At 47.2% G+C, this 19,714-nt stretch overlaps 1 protein-coding gene across 1 annotated transcript; it reads left to right on the top strand.

Moving 5' to 3' along the window:
* The first annotated feature begins 3,068 nt into the window (after nucleotides 1–3,068).
* On the top strand, nucleotides 3,069–18,882 carry LOC122370354 (L-selectin-like). Its single transcript, XM_043345874.1, has 4 exons — nucleotides 3,069–3,095; nucleotides 16,868–17,102; nucleotides 17,575–17,730; nucleotides 18,166–18,882. Exons 2-4 carry the CDS (start codon nucleotides 16,868–16,870, stop codon nucleotides 18,426–18,428), a joined length of 654 nt encoding a protein of 217 aa, XP_043201809.1. The 5' UTR covers nucleotides 3,069–3,095; the 3' UTR covers nucleotides 18,429–18,882.
* The last annotated feature ends 832 nt before the right edge of the window (nucleotides 18,883–19,714 follow it).

Raw genomic sequence — 19,714 nt, 5'->3', positions numbered from 1 at the left:
TGTTTATTTATTTATCTGTTTATTCATTTTCACCCCAACAGCAATGCATCCCAATTAGAGGAGGCGAGGCCTACGGCTATGTGCGAAAGGCCGCTTTGCCCCTGATCGCCTCGTCCCCGCCTGTAATAAACTTATCGAGATAACTTAAACAATTATTTAAAAAGTTCTGAAGATGCCTTACAAAATTGCTCAGTAATGATCAAGCAATTTCCAACAGGTGTTATTCGTTGCACCATACAGCTTCATAGTCATGACCGATATGTCAACCTATATCACGTTACAGTGAGTAACAAACATGGTTTTGTTCGCAGGTTCGTGCCATCCCCTGGCCCTCAATGAGCTCAGACCTGAACCCTATCGAAAATGTGTGGTCTCTAATGGTTCATGAGCTGGGGGAGGAGCTGCGCCAGCTGGCCCGGCAGCTCAACCAGGACGAGCTCTAGGCCGCCGTCTTGGCGAAATAGGAGGAGCTCCGCCGCCGCCCCGGCTACTTCCGGAGCCTGGTGGCCTCGATGAGGCAGCGGCTGGAGCAGTGCTCCGAGGCAGCGGGCGGCCACACCTCCTACTAAACCGTTCTGTTTGTTTGTCATCTTATGTTAAAGAACAGTGTTTTGTTTATAAATTTTACTTATGTTGATTATTTGAATTGGACTCATTTATTTACTTATGTTACCTACATGTGATTAGTGTGCAAGATATATATTAGTACAAATGTGACTTGTGACTCAGTGACAAGAGGCTGATGCCTGATTTTTTTCGTGATGTGATATTCAGGGGACTTGAAACGTATGAACTATTAGTGCGAGCTAGGAGTGCTATGATCAGCAGCACTTATATATAGCATCGCTGGATTATGTGCAGTGAGAATAGACCTGATTACTCAACCTTTTACCCGACAAACCCCAGGACTTCACTTGAAGAAATATATAGCTGACACTCCTGGCATGTCTTGTTTTATTATTTGAAAAACTGTTAAGCTTCGTTTTTAGACGTAGGTGCTACTAGCATGCAGTCATTCCTCTATTGCAGTCATTTCCTCTAACAATGAATTAGTCAACTCTAATTCATTGACAGCGAGAGTTTTATCAGCACTCAGGGCTTCGACAAATTTTGAATGACTCCGACTACTAATAAAACTGTTCACTCCGACCGACTACGGTTCCGGCTTCGACATCTTTTGCATTGATGATTCCTAAAACGGTTGTGCAAAAGATGAAAAGGAAGATTGGTGCACTATGTAATATTTATTTTAATTGTTGTCCGTGGAAAGGGTCGTACCCTCCTGAGGTTTTTCACGAATAGCGAAAAAGGCGGCACTACGTGCCGCCAGCTTTCCGGCTACCTTATGGACCATCCTTTGCGCAACTTTTGGCGAAAAAATGGCCGGGTCAGGTCAGGTAACAGAGCTATGACGTCACAAAGGTAACAAGGTCAGGCCGATTTTGCACGAAATCGTAGTTTTTCGTGCTTTTAACGATGATATCGGTTACACTTTGGCATTGTTTGGGTCAAAAGTGACTGACATGGCACTGACACACCCTCCATTGACCTATGTAGGGTCAAGGTCAGGTCAGGTCTAGTTCAGGTTAGTGACCTCTGGTGACCTCTTGAAGTTTGACTTTCCGGCGGTAATTTTTGGCCCTGAATTCGAATCTGACGGCCAAATAAAGCTCGGGCACTTGGTTTATTGACCGTCTCAGGGCCAAGGAGAAGTCGCCGACAGGTTAGATCACATTTCCGACCCCAACTGTCAGACGGCATTTTCGACCACCCGGGGCGCGAACGCGACCCCGCCGGCTTCCGGGCGCTTTGCTCCGGAAGTTATCGCGTAAAATGTGACAAACTATACACCAAAATGCACCAAATTCATCAAGAAATACGATAGTGAAAATTCCATGACGATATCTGCCATAGCGGCGACGCTACAGGCGCGCAAAGTTAAAAATGCCGATTTTCCCGAGCTTTGATTTTTAACCTGCCAAACCTAGGTCAAATATTGACCTATGGTCAAAAGTAATATGCGCAATCGCGAGCTCTCGTCGAGAGCAATACGCTGTTTTTCCGCTAAGCTCTACGACGACGCGTTTCGAAACGGCAGAAGGGGTCGTATCCCCCCCCCCCTCCACTGGAAATGATGGCGAAATGCCGTCCACGGGCGAGGGCTAAATTTTTAAATTGCAAAGTTCTTAAAGGTAGTGTGCCAGCTTTCCTGGACCGTATGGAGTTAATGGCCCAGATAAGGAGAACCGGATTTTTAGAACTTATCCATACCTTCAAAAGTCATGGAAACGTCTTAAATTCTTCAAATTTTGAGTACCCCAGTGCGAAATTCGCCCCGACGGGTTGTCGGTCGTACCCCAACCACATTTCACACCACTATGAACAATAAATGCACACACTGAAATCGCTATTACCGATAGGCTCATCCAATCAAGTTTCGATAAACCCGTTCATCATCATCTCCTGCGTTTTTGAACACGCCTGTTAGGTGGTGCGGTAGACCGCACCCAAAGCCAGGGCCCCGGTAACGTGAGGTAGCCGAGTCAGGGCAGCGTGCATTGACCCAAGCCGGGACCGCGCGTCCTCCCGGTGTCATGTGATAGCCCGGGGCTGCCCGGGGATGCGGTAGACCGCGGCCCAAAGCCGCGGCCCCGGCTTGGGTCAGCGCACGCTGCCCCGACTCGGCTACCTCACGTTACCGGGGCCCTGGCTTTGGGCGCTTCTGCTCATACTTTGTGGTGCGGTGGTGGTGCGTCGGGCCGCGCGCTCTGACTTCGGCCAAGAAAAATGCGTCAGCTGATCATTGTCATTTCTGCCATTTTCATGTGGTGAGATGGGGTCATAACTTTAGAGACGGCTGTTTCATATCAGTTATTTTACATAAAATAATATTTCAAACCATAAATTAATGTTCGACAGCCAAATTAAAGAAACAATACCAATACAGGCTTACAGTTTAAATTCGACATTGTGTTGACTACGATTAGACAGCTGATAACTCATTCCCGTACGTCGTAACTCTATAATGACCTTTGCTTATTGCTTATTGTCACATGTGCGCCGCCTTCGCGATTGTTGCCGACGCCTGTTTGCAGGTCAGCCCACTACAGTTGTTATACATATCGAAAAACCGATAAACTTTTAGGCGAAAAAACACTATTTTAGGCCCATTTTTGATTTTTTTGCGATATCAGGTAAAAACAGAAGCTTCTTATCCTAGGAAAAATAAAATGGGAAATCATTGGAAGGTGGCACACTACCTTTAAGCGCCGATTCGGGCAACTTTCATAACGGTAATACCGAGGGGCACGCATTCGTGACGCATGCCCAATAAATGTAAATTGTTATGTCACATTGACGTTATGTTACCATATAGTTTGGAGAAACAAAAAGTCTAGTTCGCTTTTGTAGTGTATTTTTTGCCATTACAGTTTACTTAAAGTATTGAGGATAAGGGCAAATGACTCATACAGTATTAACAAAGTCTAGTTCAGACAGAATGGCGGTGGCCATAGGAAAGTTGTGGCATTTTCGCTTATAGTTCGGCTCAGACTTCCGGTGAGATTTGTGCTTCCGGTACTTATTTGATAGGAACGGATTTTTTTTTTTTTACTAAGGTGAGATGAGCATTTTTGAGAAACATGGCAAACTTCCATTTATAGTTAATAAAAAGTGTGCTCATGGTCTGGAAGAGCAAGGTTAAGAGCAAGGAGCAAGGCCAAAAACATCAGGAGTTTTTCTATAAAACGTTGCGGTGAGAGCAAAGAGGGCGCGGAATTTAAGGACGATCCGAAACTACGTAACGGCACACCTTAAAACACAGAAGCCTCTTTAATCGCATTCCTACAGAAAGGGGTCTTTCCCCGGCTGGTCGGCCATACCTATTACAGTAATACACCGTTTCGCCATGTCTGTGGCCTGCCTGTGTAGGGGAACAGCTATCTGCTGACACCGCCCGGGCCCGCTCCCCGCAAACAGCCACCGTGATCAGTGGACTTCAAGCAAGCCCAAAACTTTGCTGGAGAAATAATCCCAATATACACAGTACACACTGCCGCACTAACTCCGCGCGGGCTGCGACTGCATGAATCGCTCCCCTTCCCCGGCCTCCCTCCCCCACTCGGGGGGAGGGAGGCCGGGGCGGCTGCCTTCCGTGCGGCGGCTGACCCAAGTTCACCAGACAGCAGCCGCCTGGATGGGATACTGTTCCGCAGCGCACTATCGGTACACTCTCTGATACACCAGACCTGTCCCGCTTCGGTCCCGGTATGAGCGCGGATTCTGCGCTCAATAGTACATTCGCATTAGTCTTGTCGAGACGCGTCGAATGACATATATATTGTTTGGAAAAGGTCAAGTTTTATGTTGACCTCATGTAACCTCGAATGACATTTGGTTGATTTTTTACACATGGAAGGTCATTTGTGATGATTTCGTAGCCGCTGATCAAGATTCTGGGCCTCTGGCATCCATTTTGCTGTAAGCATTCATTTAGAGCCTCAGTATGGCAAAACATGTCTTAATTATTATGCCTGACTTGAATAGTGAAAGAGCCTCTAGCAAGGATACTCTCTTGTGACTTTGACCTTGTAGCAGCCTTGTATCGTAAGCTGAAGCACAAATAGGGGTCCGCTAAGCTTGACAACGTATCAAAACATCTCGGAATTTAGTATACAAGGTATAAGAAAAAGTGCAAAGTTTGTGGTCAATTTTGAGCATGACCGTGCCCTTGAATTTGAATGACCTTGACCTTGAATTGAATGAAGAATAAGCTCCATTATGGCGACCCACATACATTTCCAGATCACCCGGATATACATACCTATCACATTTTGTCATACCTCTCTGAGCTCAGTCTCAGTCTAAGGGTTCCCAAAAGAGGGTGATCTCTTCTCTGGCCGACTTTTGATAAACTACTTCTCAACCTCCTCGAGATCAAGCTCGAGGGCAGCCTTTTGGTGAATGAAAATGAGTAGGAGAATGAGTGGGAGTAGGAGATATGCGACAGACGGTCCGAGAACGAACGTTCTGCTGACGCACTTGATGCGAGGACCGTCAAAAACAGGCGTACTATTATAACCGCCTATAATGAATGTTGCACCGGTCTTCTGTTCCCACATATCAGCCAAATTTTGTGGGGGCAAAAACATAGTCTTGCCCCCACGGCTTCCTGCCAGTGGGGGCAGTCTGCCCCCACTGCCCCCACGGTGGCGCCGCCCTTGCATATGCATGTACATAGGTAAGTGCAAACCTACATCTAGAAGATAAACATTCCCCGTGCAGCCTTTACAAAGTTTCCCCGTTTCACCAAAACATCGCCGAAGAATTTCTGAGAGATTGCAATGCAGTTAATAGCAGACAACGCTCGCCTAAACACCTACCTATACATCATTAGAAGTTAAGCAATTGTTCGCATACCAAACACTCCAAACATTGGGGTACAGGTAAGCATGACACATTAACTCGGCAAAGTGCACTCGTGACCCATATTTATTCCTGTTGAGGTCACCTCAGGTCATGAAAGGTTTCACCTAGCCGCTAGCTTTTGTTAGAGACGTACTAGAGCGATGACAACACCTCTGTTGTGTTGAGCTCAATGATACGGATCGACTGAAATGCAATATTATCTTTTCTGGTCAGGTCATGGCCTTGAAAATAAGTCAAATATTCAAAATGACATTTTAAGGTCAAATGCTAGTTCCTTCGACGGCGACGCCTTAGTGAAAGGAACACGATGCCGGTAAAGTCTAAAGCGTGTCAAACTTTATCTGCTCGCTAAAAACGTATCTGCTCGTTAACATGGCACGAGTGCCTATTTATAGTGGGTACCTGAATAGCGAGTCATTGGCATATTTTTGGGGGGATAACACGAAATAAAGCTAAAGACGCTGCATTTTCCAAAATTAGCCAGCTGCTCATATTCATTATCATGTTGAGGCAGTTTTCACATGTTCTTATCGTTATGTGAAAGCTAGCTCGCAACTGTAAGCTGGGCTGAGGTGAAAATGGCGCAAGCACGTGTCGTCGCCATCGGACCACACTGCATCGCGTGGATCAACTACGGACGGCGCGGGTCAAACCATGTCAGCGGACTGGATCGGAGGCAACAGCTGGAAATCTCTGAACCCATTCTGACACGAGGAATGGAGTAAGGCGTAAGCTGCACCAGCCAGTTCTGAAGAAACCGGCACGATTTCGAACTCTCCACTATGTTATTGTTTAATCCTCTTCGTAAAAGGAAGACATAGGTACCTATAGCAAATGAATGTTGTTTAAGCTTGTTCACTATGCGTCTAAGTTGGGCGTAAAAGGAGCCAGAGATTGGATGAATAACGGAGGAACTTCAGTGCTGGTCGATAGCAGCTATTGGCGGTATTCGACCCCACGTTTATGTAGATATAATATTCTCTTTTTCAAAGGCTCGTACTTAGAAAGCCCTTTAGGAATGGAATATAACCATAGTCATAAGTTGGGTTACTGATATCTATATTATGAACCAGTAAAACGCCTTTTGGGCGAAGAACGAGCGAGCGAGATAGTGAGCCCGGCACGTGCGGAAGGGCGAGAGGGTACTTCCAACGGGCTTGTGCAAAACACCCTTCTAACCGGTCGCTAGCGGTGTGCCAAATTTGAACGCAATCGGCCCAGCCGTTCCTGAGATCTGGAAGCGGCATTCTGCACGTGCGCACGTGCAAACGGGGTCCAAAATGACTTTTGCACGGCACCCTACTAACCGGTCCCCAGCCGTGTACCAAATTTGAGCGCAATCGGCCCAGCCGTTCTCGAGATCTGGAAACGCCCCCTGCACGTGCGCACGTGCAGTAGCACCCTAACCGCAACACATGGGAATGCATTGCCTGGTGGGTGCCTACCTGTATGCCAAGTTTCAGCGAAATCGCCCCAGTAATTACCGAGTTACTGAAATGGGAACAAATTTGGCACCTCTTATTGTTGTATTTTGCACGTGCACTGGGGGTGACCCACATGCATCGAGAGTATCCTATTTTGGGTAGAAGGGATGCTGCTACCCTACAAAATTTACCGCAAGTCAATCGCCAAAGCGGCTGCTGAGATATGTGCCTCTCAAAATCACTACTTTTGCAAAACAGCTTGAACACCCTTGACTTTTCACGTGGCACGTGCCACGACGGTCACTGAGATGTATCAAAAGTAGTCAATTACGGGGTAGAAGGGATGGGGCTACCCAACAAAAAATACCGCAGGCCAATCGGGCCAGCGGTTGCTGAGATATAAGCCTCTCAAAAGCGTTACAGGCCGGGCCGGGCCGGGCCGGGCCGGGCCGGGCCGGGCCGGGCCGCTCATACTGAGATTTTTCCGTTATATTGAAAAGACTCACTTCGCTCGCTGCGCTCGCTCGCTCGTAATTATAACATGTCTGTGCGTGCGTGATCCGTCATGACTTATGTGTCTTATTGCGCCTGAAAGGCGCCGCGTATCGGCGTGAAATTTGGCATGCCAAATCTGTGGGCGTGGGCGGCCTTTGTATTAAAATTTGGGCGTGATCGGCCCAGGGGTGCGCCGTCCGCACGCGCTCGCGTGCGCCATAGGGTTAACACGGGAAACGGTCAAATCGAAGATCGGGCGAAAACCGGCCTGCGGCGCCCACTTCCCGGGCCCAAAACTCGGTGACAGATTGCCGTAGCGAGGTGGGGTTTCCACCACTGGATAGAGGAGAGATGGGCCTAGCGTATTGATATGGTTTCATAGTATAGCACGCGCCACGTGCAAGACAGCACCCCCGGTTGTCAAAAAATGACCGATTTCGTGCATTGTGACGGGAAAATCGATGCCGCTGGAAAACGGCTTGACGGAATGAAATCGGTGTTGTATCATTTTGCAGACAAATCAGTGGCGGCGGAAGCAGGGGGGCAAGGGGGGCAGCTGCACCCTAAAGCTATGGAAAGGGGCGCCTCGAAAATCTGTAGAGGAGGCAGGAAGTTAAGAGGTGCGGCAGCCATAAAGCTGAGCAGTGCGACACCGCAACTGATAAAGGCACTTGTGACACGAAGAGGGTGGCAATGACGTGGGAAAAGTATCTTTTGATATGCTGAAGAGTGGAGGGCATCCTTATCTGAAACAAAGGCAGATGCTGCCAACCCTGTCGAATATAATCTTGCCAGGCGATAAAGGCTAGGAGGGCGCAGCCACTCGAGAAGCGCGCCATGCGGAAGAGGGGCGCCTGCATGCGAAAGAGGGGCGCCTGTGTGTGGGACGAAAAAGAAACATTTATGGAGACGTCTTTGAAGGCGATAGCCTCCGAACGCCAACACGAACATATGAGGGCTTATAGCGTTGCAGGGTCCATGCGACAAAAAGGGGCGCCTGATGGCCGATATGCGAGAGGAAATTAGTTTGTGTAACATTTATCGGGGGCGGTTTGCCGTTTACAACATAGGAATGTTAAGGGAGGTCCGAGATTGGGGCCTGTAAAATTGCACTGTCCGTATGGGCGGTTACACCCCTAGTGCTAGGGCGTATTTTGCGTTTTTTTTTTTACTGGGGAGATGATTATGACCAGGAATAGCACTCTGCAAACTTCTATGGGCGCCTGTATAGGGGCGAAACTGATTTTCCAGTGCAGGGACGGCCATCGGCAATGTGGGGCGGCATTCATTCCACTGGGGCGTCTGCCAGTGTTGAAGGGCGGTATTCATTTCAATGGGGCGCCCGTTGGTGTTGATGCGCGACATGTATCACCTGGGGCGCCTATCGGAGATTGGGGCGGCATTAATTTCACTGAGGCGCCTATCGGCGTTGACGGGTGGTATTTATTCATCCGGGGCGCTTATCGGTGGTATAGTCCGGCATTCGCTTCACTGAGGTGCCTATCGGTGTTTTAAGGCGGCAGTAAATCCACTGGTGTCTGGGGCGCCTACCGGCGTCGAAAGGCGACATTCATAATTCATTTCACTGGGAGGCATATTGGTGTTGATGTGTAACATTCATTCTCCTGGGGCGCCCGGCAATGAGGGGGCGGCATTTATTCCGTTCCCCTGGGATGGGCCCCTATCGGTGTGGAGGCGTCGCCGTCGTATTAGTTTGAAATGGGGGCACCTCTGGGTGGTCATAGATGCATTCATTTCGCTGGGACACCTACCAGCGTTGATTGCCTGTATTCATTCATTTCGGGCTCCTATCGGTGTTGAAAGGCGGCATTTATTTCACTGGGGCGTCACAAACCTGCTACTCCCACCATAAACCTGATGAAATTGAGCCAGGATGTCCGTTCCGAAGGGCTGACGTGATACTGATGACACCGCTGAATGCAATAGTGCAGTGCAGCCCAGGCGGCATGCTGCTTACCGGCCTGCAATTCTCTGTCACCGAGTTAGTGTTATGGATTCGGCGCCTTATTCACTAGTCCACACGAAGGTATTGGAACCGTGGAACTCTTTTCAATATGCCTTATTCGGAGAATCTTATGATATGGTGATGAGGTTGTTTCTAAACGAACATTATGAAGGTTACATTTACGCTATGGAATGTACCTAACTATTTCTCGTTACATAAAAACTGTAATTCTGAACGTGTTAACAGGTACAACACATTGTCAAACGTCTCTTCACTGTTTGTGTTACTACAACCGTGTATGTGGTAAGGGGCGCCCAGTGGGAAGGGGCGCTTCAATATCGTTTGCACCCCTATCCTAGAATACCTTCCGCCGCCACTGAGACAAATGTATGTGTAATCAGAGAATATCAAACAAAAACTGATGATCCGTACCATTTCCTTAATAATGAAAAATTAATTTGAAAATTTGATTCGCGCGGAGCGCGACGTCCTTTACAACATCAAAACGTATTGAAAACGCTGATCAATCGCTATGATACCTACATATTCAGAAAGAGCATTCTTTTCTGACCAATATCCACCCAAAATATTATCGAAAAGTCAATAAACTTTTGTGAAAATGACTCAAACATGTGACCGTGTTTTGTTAACGTTACCGGTATTTTTCGACAAAATCCGATCGATAGCTTATGGCCGGCAAGTCATACAACTTTTCACAATAGCTATCAAAGCATGGGCTGCAATGCACCGCCCGCAAAGGGGAATTCCAAACACTGAAAATAAGCGCCTACCAGTAAACAGCACATTATTGTACTTACTAGGAATATCTCAGCTGCTACTGGGCCGATTGTGTTGAACCTTGGACTGTGGGTGGAGGGGGCACTCACCTGGCGATGAATGGTCATGTGTGACAGGCAGGGTGGATCGACTGCACGTGCGCACGTGAGTGGTCCACTTATACATCTCAAGAACGGCTGGGCCGATTTCGCTCAAACTTTGTACACTGTTGGGGACAATTTAGAAAGGTGGCTGGCACAAGTCATTTGGAGTCTCAGCTAGCGCGTGCGCACGTGCAGTGGGCCAGTTTTATATCTCAAGAACGGCTGGGCCGATTGCGCTCAAATTTGGTACGTTACTTTAATCGAGTATGAGAAGGGTAACTATGTGTAGGTTATTAGTAAGGTAGGGTATGGGTAGGTTAGGGTAGGGTAGGGTGGGTTTGAGTTCGATAAAGGCAAACCATGAGAACGGCTCTAACAACCCGCAACCAGCAGCAGCATACCATGCCGTTCAAACAAATATCCAACTCCGACAAAATAAGACAAATAAAAATCATAAGTTCCCACACCCAAACTAATGCCCCATCAAACGCATCTATCAAAACGCACAGTTATGGCGCAAAACATGCCATCTAGTCTATATAGCGGCGGTCGGCCGAAAATCGGGCCGACACGGCTCGCTTTCCGGCTTGATATCTCGGCAATGGGTGGACGCAGCGAAAAGCGGTTGCCACCAATGGATAGAGGAGAGATGGGCCTAGCGTATTGATATGGTTTCATAGTGTAGCACGTGCCACGTGCAAGACAGCATCCCCGGTTGTGAAAAAATGACCGATTTTGTGCATTGTGACGGGAAAATCGATGCCGCTGGAAAACGGCTTGACGGAATGAAATCGGTGTTGTATCATTTTGCAGACAAATGTACGTGTAATGATAGGAAAACAAATAAAAAGTGATGATCCGTACCATTTCCATAATAATGAAAAATTAATTGGAAAATTTGATTCGCGTGGAGCGCGTTGTCCTTTACAACATCAAAACGTATTGAAAACGCTGATCAATCGCTATGAAACCTACATATTCGGAAAGAGCATTCTTTTTTGACCAATATCCACCCAAAATATTATCGAAAAGTCAATAAACTTTTGTGAAAATGACTCAAACATACGACCGTGTTTTGTTAACGTTACAGGTATTTTTCGACAAAATCCGATCGATGGCTTATGGCCGGCAAGTCATTCAACTTTTGCCAATAGCTATCAAATCATGGGCTGCAATGCACCGCCCGCCAAGGGGAATTCCAAACACTGAAAATAAGCGCCTACCAGTAAACAGCACATTTTTGTACTAGGAATAACTCAGCTACTACTGGGCCGATTGCGCTGAAACTTGGACTGTGGGTGGAAGGGGCACTCACCTGGCGATGCATGGTCATGTGTGACAGGTAGGGTGGATCGATTGCACGTGCGCACGTGAGGGGTCCACTTATACATCTCAAGAACGGCTGGGCCGATTTCGCTCAAATTTTGTACACTGTTGGGGACAATTTAGAAAGGTGGCTGGCACAAGTCATCTGGAGTCTCAGTTAGCGCGTGCGCACGTGCAGGGGGCCGCTTTTATATCTCAAGAACGGCTGGGCTGATTGCGCTCAAATTTGGTACATTACTTTAATCGAGTATGGGAAGGGTAACTACGTATAGGTTATGAGTAAGGTAGGGTATGAGTAGGTTAGGGTAGGGTAGGGTGTGTTTGAGTTCGATAAAGGCAAACCATGAGAAAGGCTCTAACAACCCGCAACCAGCACCAGCATACCATGCCGTTCAAACCAATATCAAACTCCGACAAAATAAGACAAATAAAAATCAAAAGTTCCCACACCCAAAATAATGCCCCCTCAAACGCATCTATCAAAACGCACAGTTATAGCGCAAAATATGCCATCTAGTGTTCGATTATTTATATCACTGTTACACATTCCAAAAAGGAAAAGAGTAGGGAAGAGTGGGGCAAAGCGGCCACCCGGGGCAAAGCGGCCACCCATCGTTTTAGCCCTTCATAGCTGGCGTCAGTTCCAATTTATGGTTTCCAATTATACTTCTCTCCACGGTCGTTCGAATGAGCCAGACCGGGGTTTCAGGCCCATCACCATTGTTCTGTGAAACACGGAAAAGCATTTCTTACCAGGTTACCAACTATGTTTACAATTTTTAAATGTTATGTTATTCCATAACCGTTAGGAATTTTTATAAGCGTTCTTGTCCATGCATTGCATGGTTATCGTACATGTATTCTACCAATTTTAATGTTTTTTACCCCACTAATAGCTGAGCTGGAATATTTTTGTCTCGGACGGTATGCGCGGGGCAAAGCGGCCGGGGCAAAGTGGCCACCCCCCAATTGGCCATAAGTTGCTTCCATCTGGATAAAAAACATTATTTATATTCAAATGTGTCGTCATACATTCATCTTGGCCACTTTTCAGTTGCATGAGTTACCAAATAATGCAATTAAATGTTTATTTTCATGAAAATCCTTTCTTTGTTGACCTACAGGTGGAAGATGATAAAGTAAACATCCATCCTCGCTTATCCTTGTCACCATCAAATACCCTAGTCGTACACGAGGCAACTATTTTGTTTCTCATATCGGGGCTCGAGAAGACGCCGGTGGCCGCTTTGCCTCAGGGTATGGGGCAAAGTGGCCAATATGCATAGGCTTAAAGTTTTGTCAATATCTTTCATATGTGAACGCCTTTGGAAATAAAACGCAGTTGAAATAAAAGGCAACTTAATAGGGATTACATTGGTATAGAAAGAATCTTTCCAAGTTTAAAAATCAAGCGTTGGCATCGTGAGAAGCGTTAGGGTGGCCGCTTTGCCCCACTCTCCCCTAAACATGTTGTGGACGAATTTCAATTTAATCTCGCTTGTATGGCTTCCGGCAGCCCGTAACAATCCATATGGTTTAGGAATTCCATTCATTTATGTTCTAATTTGACAGTCGTCTTTTCGACGTCTGCCAACCAGCAAAAAAGATTCCGGGGTATACATAGTTTGATCATTTAAGTCTTCTCTAAAGCTTATAATCGGCAAACGAGGTAAGCGATTAAATTACCTGATAAGAACGTTTTACGAGAAACAACCGTGCCTGCACATATTGTACCAGACATGTGCGCTGACATGAACAGAACACTTGTAAACGGTTCGTGACGCAAAAGGGACGACTGCTTGAGAACGGATGTTGCAAAAGCATCCCGTTATAGGTCATGGGTTAAACGACTTAGTTCTCGTCCGACCTAGTCGGCAGGTAACAAACAATAAAGAGCATGCAGAAGGATGTCGTTTTTCTAAATAATCTGTCAGAGAGCCGCCCGTTGGCAACGCTTGTCTGCATGGTCGTCGGTGATAATACGAACGGCAAAAAAAAACATTATTAAACTGCACAATTGTCAAACAAATCTAGCCATATTATCCGCGACTGGGTCGATTCTTGCAGCAAAACATGACTACTCGTAAGCTGAGGAAGCATCTCCACTCGGAACTGCTTCTCCTCGCCGAGTGAAGGAAATTAGAAGCTTCTAGCTGCTGCGCTCACGAGACGAGCCCAGCCGTCCGGAGACGCGTGCGGCCGCGCCCGCGGTACCACACCGCGCGATCACCAGTGCAGTCACGAACACAGATGGACCGACGGTTTACGGTTTACAGAGGAAGCCGGCGGATCACAGCTGGAATATCCACGGGAAGGGGTCAAGGCGGATCATACTGCAGTGGGTACGGGAGTGGCCGCATGCCGCATCCGCTCAGTACCGTCCTTATATACGTACGATATGCATGTACATGCTATATTGACGACGAGACGGGCTGCAGAGGAAATAAGAAAGGACGAGATTAGGAAGGGCGGACTGGTAAAGCTTAGTAAGCCTTCGGAGTCGACGACGATGAAAGAAGGTAGGTACTCGCTCTTTGCCCTCATGGATGCAATGGCACTATCACACGTTGTAGCAGTTGGCACTAAGCAATTCTCTCGCAAACCGCTGCTGACAGTCGCAAGAACAGTCGACTTTTTCATTTTATCAAGTACTAACAATTTGGTACTACATAGTGCTAGTGCAGAGGATGTGCACTTCCTAATGATCGCTTTCGACACCGATCGACACTACCGAGGCTGCAGACCGCTGCTGACAGTCGCTGGAACGGGTGCGCCACTGCTGATGGGACAGTCGTGCGTTACAGATCCTCCAGGTCGTGCCGTGCTCCGTGCATTACCCACAAAGCTGCCTTCTAACGAGACACCGACCGATGGCATCAAGTGTGCTGATGTCAATGTGTAATGTCGATCCGACAAAACTGTACAACGATAGATAGGGAGATAAAAACGCTGTCGAAACATGACCTTGCAAAGTAGTTAAAAATCACATGTGCGGATTACAACCGGATGATGAATTAGGTACGTATCAGCTCCAATTAAACAGACAAACCGTTGCAATATACCAGCTCGATGCGCTGATAACGTCTCAGTGCAGCGTGTTTGACGACACGGTGGGACGATTCGTCGGCCCGGACTGGTGCCGAGTGGCAGGCGAGGGCTGCTGCGGCGTGCGCCGAGACCGAGTCGTGCCAGGCCCGGGGACCCTGTGCTGGCGGGGTCGTGACTTTCCCTCACCCACGTCCCTCAGTGCGCCGGAAACCCCTGTCGAACACAGCAAACCTGTGCAGCGGGCTCAACAAAGGGGTCTGATGAAACGCGATGACTCAGTAACTCCACTTCACTGTGCTTAATGAACCCAAAAATATCGCCTCCGATTTTAGAGAGCAATATGTTTCCATCGATTGCATGAGTCACGTACCAACTTTAAGTATTCTATTATAATATTCATGAAATCAGTTCGCTAAACATATTCCCACTTCCTCGGTTTAAAAAACGTATCATGCGATAAAGATAAGAGGTGAGAATAAGATACTGAAAAAAATAATGTAAAATTTGCCTTCCAAGTCGTGGACCTCATGCCATTATGCGGAAGAGGATCAAAAAGGTTACATAAAGCGAGGACGTCAGATAGTTATAACTTTGAGTCGATGATGGTTATTTGGTCATCCCAGAAAAATGTTTCGGGATTCGTGTCATTACTTCCTAATCCAAACTCTGAAGTAATCGCCTTAAACTCATCCGCCCTTTGCAGGCGATGCAGACGGTCGATTAGATATCTATCACCAAGTGCGTGTTACAGCATCACCGTCGTCTCACAGCTGTCGGCAGGGTCAAGTGTACCGTATCAAGTCGGCTAACCGGTCTTGTGCCAAGCACTAAGCCCTGCAGTACCCCTATACTCTCAGGACAGGATAATCCCGCCCCAGAAACTGGCCGAATTCGGGCAGTAATCAGTCGACAGTCCACACTTTTGTAGCTCTGGGTACTGCGGAGGATTCGCGAAACCGGTATTTCCATCGCCGTTTATTATCTTGCATTGTAAGCTATTTTGCCCACAGCAGGTGATGGTTGAGCTAATTGATCATCTTTAATCAAATTGTCATGCCAGTATAAGAACGAGAATCTTGCAAGCATTTATGTTTTATATAGGTGCTTAATTATTATTTATGTGCTTTACCTATCATTTAAATTTTGAAACATATTGGACACAACTTACTTTAATGTCTGTTCGTCCTTTTCTCGAGACGGTAAACGGGCTCACTAAATGGTCTGATGAGACGTCGCGACACAAATTAGGTGCTTGCATTGTAGCCTGCCCTGATGCGAACTATAGTCATTTGACAATTCGAGTGGCACCGAAAGTGGTGCAAGCGAGATTAAGCACTAAATATAATAAGCACATATTTGTCACAATATTCGTCAGCCGAGTGCTGAGGAAAAGTCGGAATGTCGCAGTATTGAGGGCTGCCACAGATTCACACTTGCACTAACTGCACTTGGTATTTCAGACACGTTTCTACTAATGCCTATTTTTGTGACATGTAATGCAACGACAGTGGTTTGTAGGAAACACAGCATTCAGCATCGTAATTGCAGTATATAGTCGATAAATACGGGTGTGTGACTTACTATCCGGAATATTTCGCCATTGGAACCTGTCGCCAGTCGCGCGTAATCACCGCCAGAGCCGTCCGGTTCTGTCCGAAGGAACCATTGGCGCACTTTTTTCCGCACCCTTGCGCCATCTTAGCGATGTCGACGGAAGAAAGTGGAAGCGGGATTTGGGAAATTTTGTCATCCGCAGGTGTCCCGTTGCAAGGCCATCCATGTCACTGAGCGGCGAGCGGACCGGCCGGTGCGGATGGGGACGCCGGTCGGTCGCCAGGCGGCTATAAAGGCCGACCTGACCGGCAGGCGGGCACCAGTTCAACAACTGCAGCCGACTGCAAGGTGTGTGCAGTGAGAGGGCGAGAACAGATCAGTGTCTAACGTCGTCTGGCCGAGGAAGACAATGCGAACTTAACCAGTTTGACGCTCGGCAGTCACCTCCCGGAACAGCAAAATTACTTTTACCTACTCTTTTACCTACTCCGTTGCTAACGACATCAGATGCACATCTATAGTAGATCGAACTCAGAGCTTTCGAAATACGTCAAATGGAACGGTTTATTTTCAAACAGTTTTGACTTGTCTCAAACCAACTTCAATCAGAGCTGGTCTGGCCAGCATTTCCGGCATCCGCAACTGCGCAGCACTGACTGGAGGTCGACCGTTCGACAGAACAGCACTGACCTGAGGTCGTCAGTTCGACCGCGCAGCACTGACCGGGGGTCGGCCGTTCGTTTCAGATGCGTCTGCTCCTCCCCGTAGCCGTGGTGGCACTGGCCGGCGTGGCCACTGCCTCCTATGGTCCTCCAGTGGCGAGCCACTACGGCGGTCGAGGCGGCGGAGTGCATGTAGGCGGAGGAGGCGCCGTCGGAGGCGCTATTGCAGGAGGCGCCATCGGAGGCAGTGGTAGTTTCATCAGCGGCGGAAGTCACGGCGGAAGCCACGGCGCAGTCGGAGGAGGAGGATATTATCAAGGCAAGTGAAATAACGTCGTCCCATAAATGTTACTTGTAAGGTGCCCCAATTCGCTGCACCAAACACGAATCCTATCCCGAAATGGAAACACCCTCAGTTTGTTTTTCAATAGAAAAACACAATTCTAAAGAATAGTGTTTGTCTAATGAAGAAACTACCTTCGGGTATCCTATGAAGACAAATTCATAGCAATAACTTTTAGAATGATAATTAGAGGCGCTTTTATACTTGTCTATCCTTCAAAAATAACAGTGTCATCATGAGGTTGAAAACTATAAGACAGCTGAGAAACTCTAATGTAGAATGAAGCTTGATTTGCAAATGTTTTGTTGACTCCATACATTACAAGTATGCAGCTTATAACGTAAAAGCGACAGAGTAAAAGCGACTCTCTCTCCCTCTCTATTCATAATGCATCCGGTCTACCGGTGACCTTTCGACTCCGCTCTGACCCGCGACCTCTGACCTGCAGGCGGCCTGTTCCTGTCGTTCCTGGCGCCGGAGACTAGCCACTACGAGTACACCTGGCAGGAGGCCGCCTACCAGTGCGCCTCGCGCGGCCTGGTGCTCGTCTCCATTGAGAACTACGAGAAGGACCACTACATCGCCAGCCTTCTCCGCAAATACCGTGAGTTCAGCCGTGGGCCTTGCTGTGCAAGGGATAATTATTCACAATGCGAGCCGATAATATCGCAAATAGCACGAGTAGATCGAAGCAACATGTCCTGAATGAGGATTTGTACTCTGGCGTTTTGCATTGACGTACTATACATACACTCGATTATACAAAGTAGGTACGATTTAGCATACCTATGACGATACAACCCGCAAACGCGAGTAGGTATATGTTTCACCTTTCCCAGCTGCACAGCGATGACTCTCTCTCTCTCTCTCTCTCTCTCTCTCTCTCTCTCTCTCTCTCTCCCCTCTCTCTCTCTCTCTTACCCCCCCCCTCTCTCTCTCTCTCTTTCTCTCTCTCTCTCTCTCTCCCTCTCTCTCTCTCTCTGTCTCTCTCTCTCTCTCTCTTACTTTCCCTCTCACTGACACTCTCTCGCCGTTACAGACGTGCCCTTCATCTGGACGTCGGGCACCAAGCACGGCTACTCGTTCCGCTGGGTAAACGGCAAGACGATCGGCCCGTACTCGTACTCCAACTGGTCGCGCACCGGCGGCAACGGCTACCCGCAGCCCGACAACCGCGAGGGACACGAATACTGCCTGGCCGTCCTGAACGAGTTCTACCACGACGGTATCGTCTGGCACGACATCGCCTGCCACCACAAGAAGGCGTTCATCTGCGAGCGGCCGGCGAAACATCCCTACTAGTCGCGCCCGGGTGCCGCGCGGCCTCAGTGTCGGCGTGTCCGCCGTCAATGTCCTATAGGGATATACACAATCGAGCCAATGCACAGCACAGGCGTAGGAAACGACAAAAAAAAATATTCGGCAATTTTTGGCCTTTTAACAAGACATCAACATTAACTTATTCAATTATGTCAGCCATCCAAATCATTAAAAAAGGTATCAGTGTCTATCGCGTTCTTTTTAGTGACAGTTATCAATCATTTCAAGCTTCAACTACGCGGGTCACTTGTTTGTAACAGTATTTACCAGTAGTTGTGTACCATTATCTACGCCTAAGGTACATACACTGTGCAAGGGTGAATGTCTCATACTTTGATTAATGTAGGCATAAAAGACATGAAATGCCATGAACCAGTGTTGTGTTAGTTGCTCACTCCTGTTCACATACTGTTATAAATACAGGTGCATAAAAGATGCCTCACCTTTGAGAAGGGTAGTTCAGCCGTGAGAACGGCATTTATCGGAGGGTTTGGATTCACGCGACCATCGAGGAGATATCTCGTTTCCAAAACCTTATTCTCATCAACTTTCATTCACGGGCTTCAGGGCCGGCGTTAGCCATAAAAGGTTCACTAAGTAGTCAATTCATAGGTACTTTTTCATTGATATTGACAGACACATTGAATTATAATTGGAAAACAATGGGACCGTTTTTGAGTTATATTACTTTAAGTTGGCTACACCGCCTACACATGTGTTTCGATATAACTCTTCTTCAATCCATAAATACAAAGTCATGGCAAATAATTCGCCTAAACAATAGGTAAACTTGTTGTTTGCTTGTTTGTTTGTTTGCTTGCTTGTTGATTAGGCGAATTATTTACCAAGATACCTATAAGAAACAGGTAGGTCGAATGTTTTGAGTAAAGCCCTGGTGACGTCACTGACATTTCTTATTATGGAGAATTTCGCCTATTAGGAAAATATTCTACAAAATTAAATTTGTATTATATAAGCAAAACATACAATCTTTCAATTTCATTATGAAACTTATATAATTTAATTATAAAACTTGAAATCCTTTGAGTGTTTGTCTCAACCCCCTGCTACCTACACCTTTGGTCACGTAACTGAAATGATAAACTTTGCGTTTTGCAATGTTATGACTTAAACAGAAGTAATAAATGTTAGAAGTGTATTATATGTGGTGTTTTAGGCAGAAATCGTGTAAAAAATGTCCTTAAATTACATGGGCGTAGGAACGGCTGGAACATTGTGGGTGCACGGGTGCAGAAATCTAGCCATGG

Source organism: Amphibalanus amphitrite, unplaced genomic scaffold, assembly GCF_019059575.1.
Source record: "Amphibalanus amphitrite isolate SeventyFive unplaced genomic scaffold, NRLGWU_Aamphi_draft 001126F_arrow, whole genome shotgun sequence".
NCBI lineage: Eukaryota > Metazoa > Arthropoda > Thecostraca > Balanomorpha > Balanidae > Amphibalanus > Amphibalanus amphitrite.
Note: the sequence above shows the minus strand (reverse complement) of the source record. Positions and strands in the feature narration are given on the sequence as shown.

What these genes read in the sequence shown, in the direction of transcription:
- LOC122370354 (XM_043345874.1), top strand. Translation starts at nt 16,868, where the DNA reads ATGCGTCTGCTCCTCCCCGTAGCCGTGGTGGCACTGGCCGGCGTGGCC. An exon ending in AGGAGGAGGATATTATCAAG is followed by an intron (nt 17,103 to 17,574) that starts GCAAGTGAAATA and finishes TCTGACCTGCAG; the next exon opens with GCGGCCTGTTCCTGTCGTTC. An exon ending in CAGCCTTCTCCGCAAATACC is followed by an intron (nt 17,731 to 18,165) that starts GTGAGTTCAGCC and finishes TCGCCGTTACAG; the next exon opens with ACGTGCCCTTCATCTGGACG.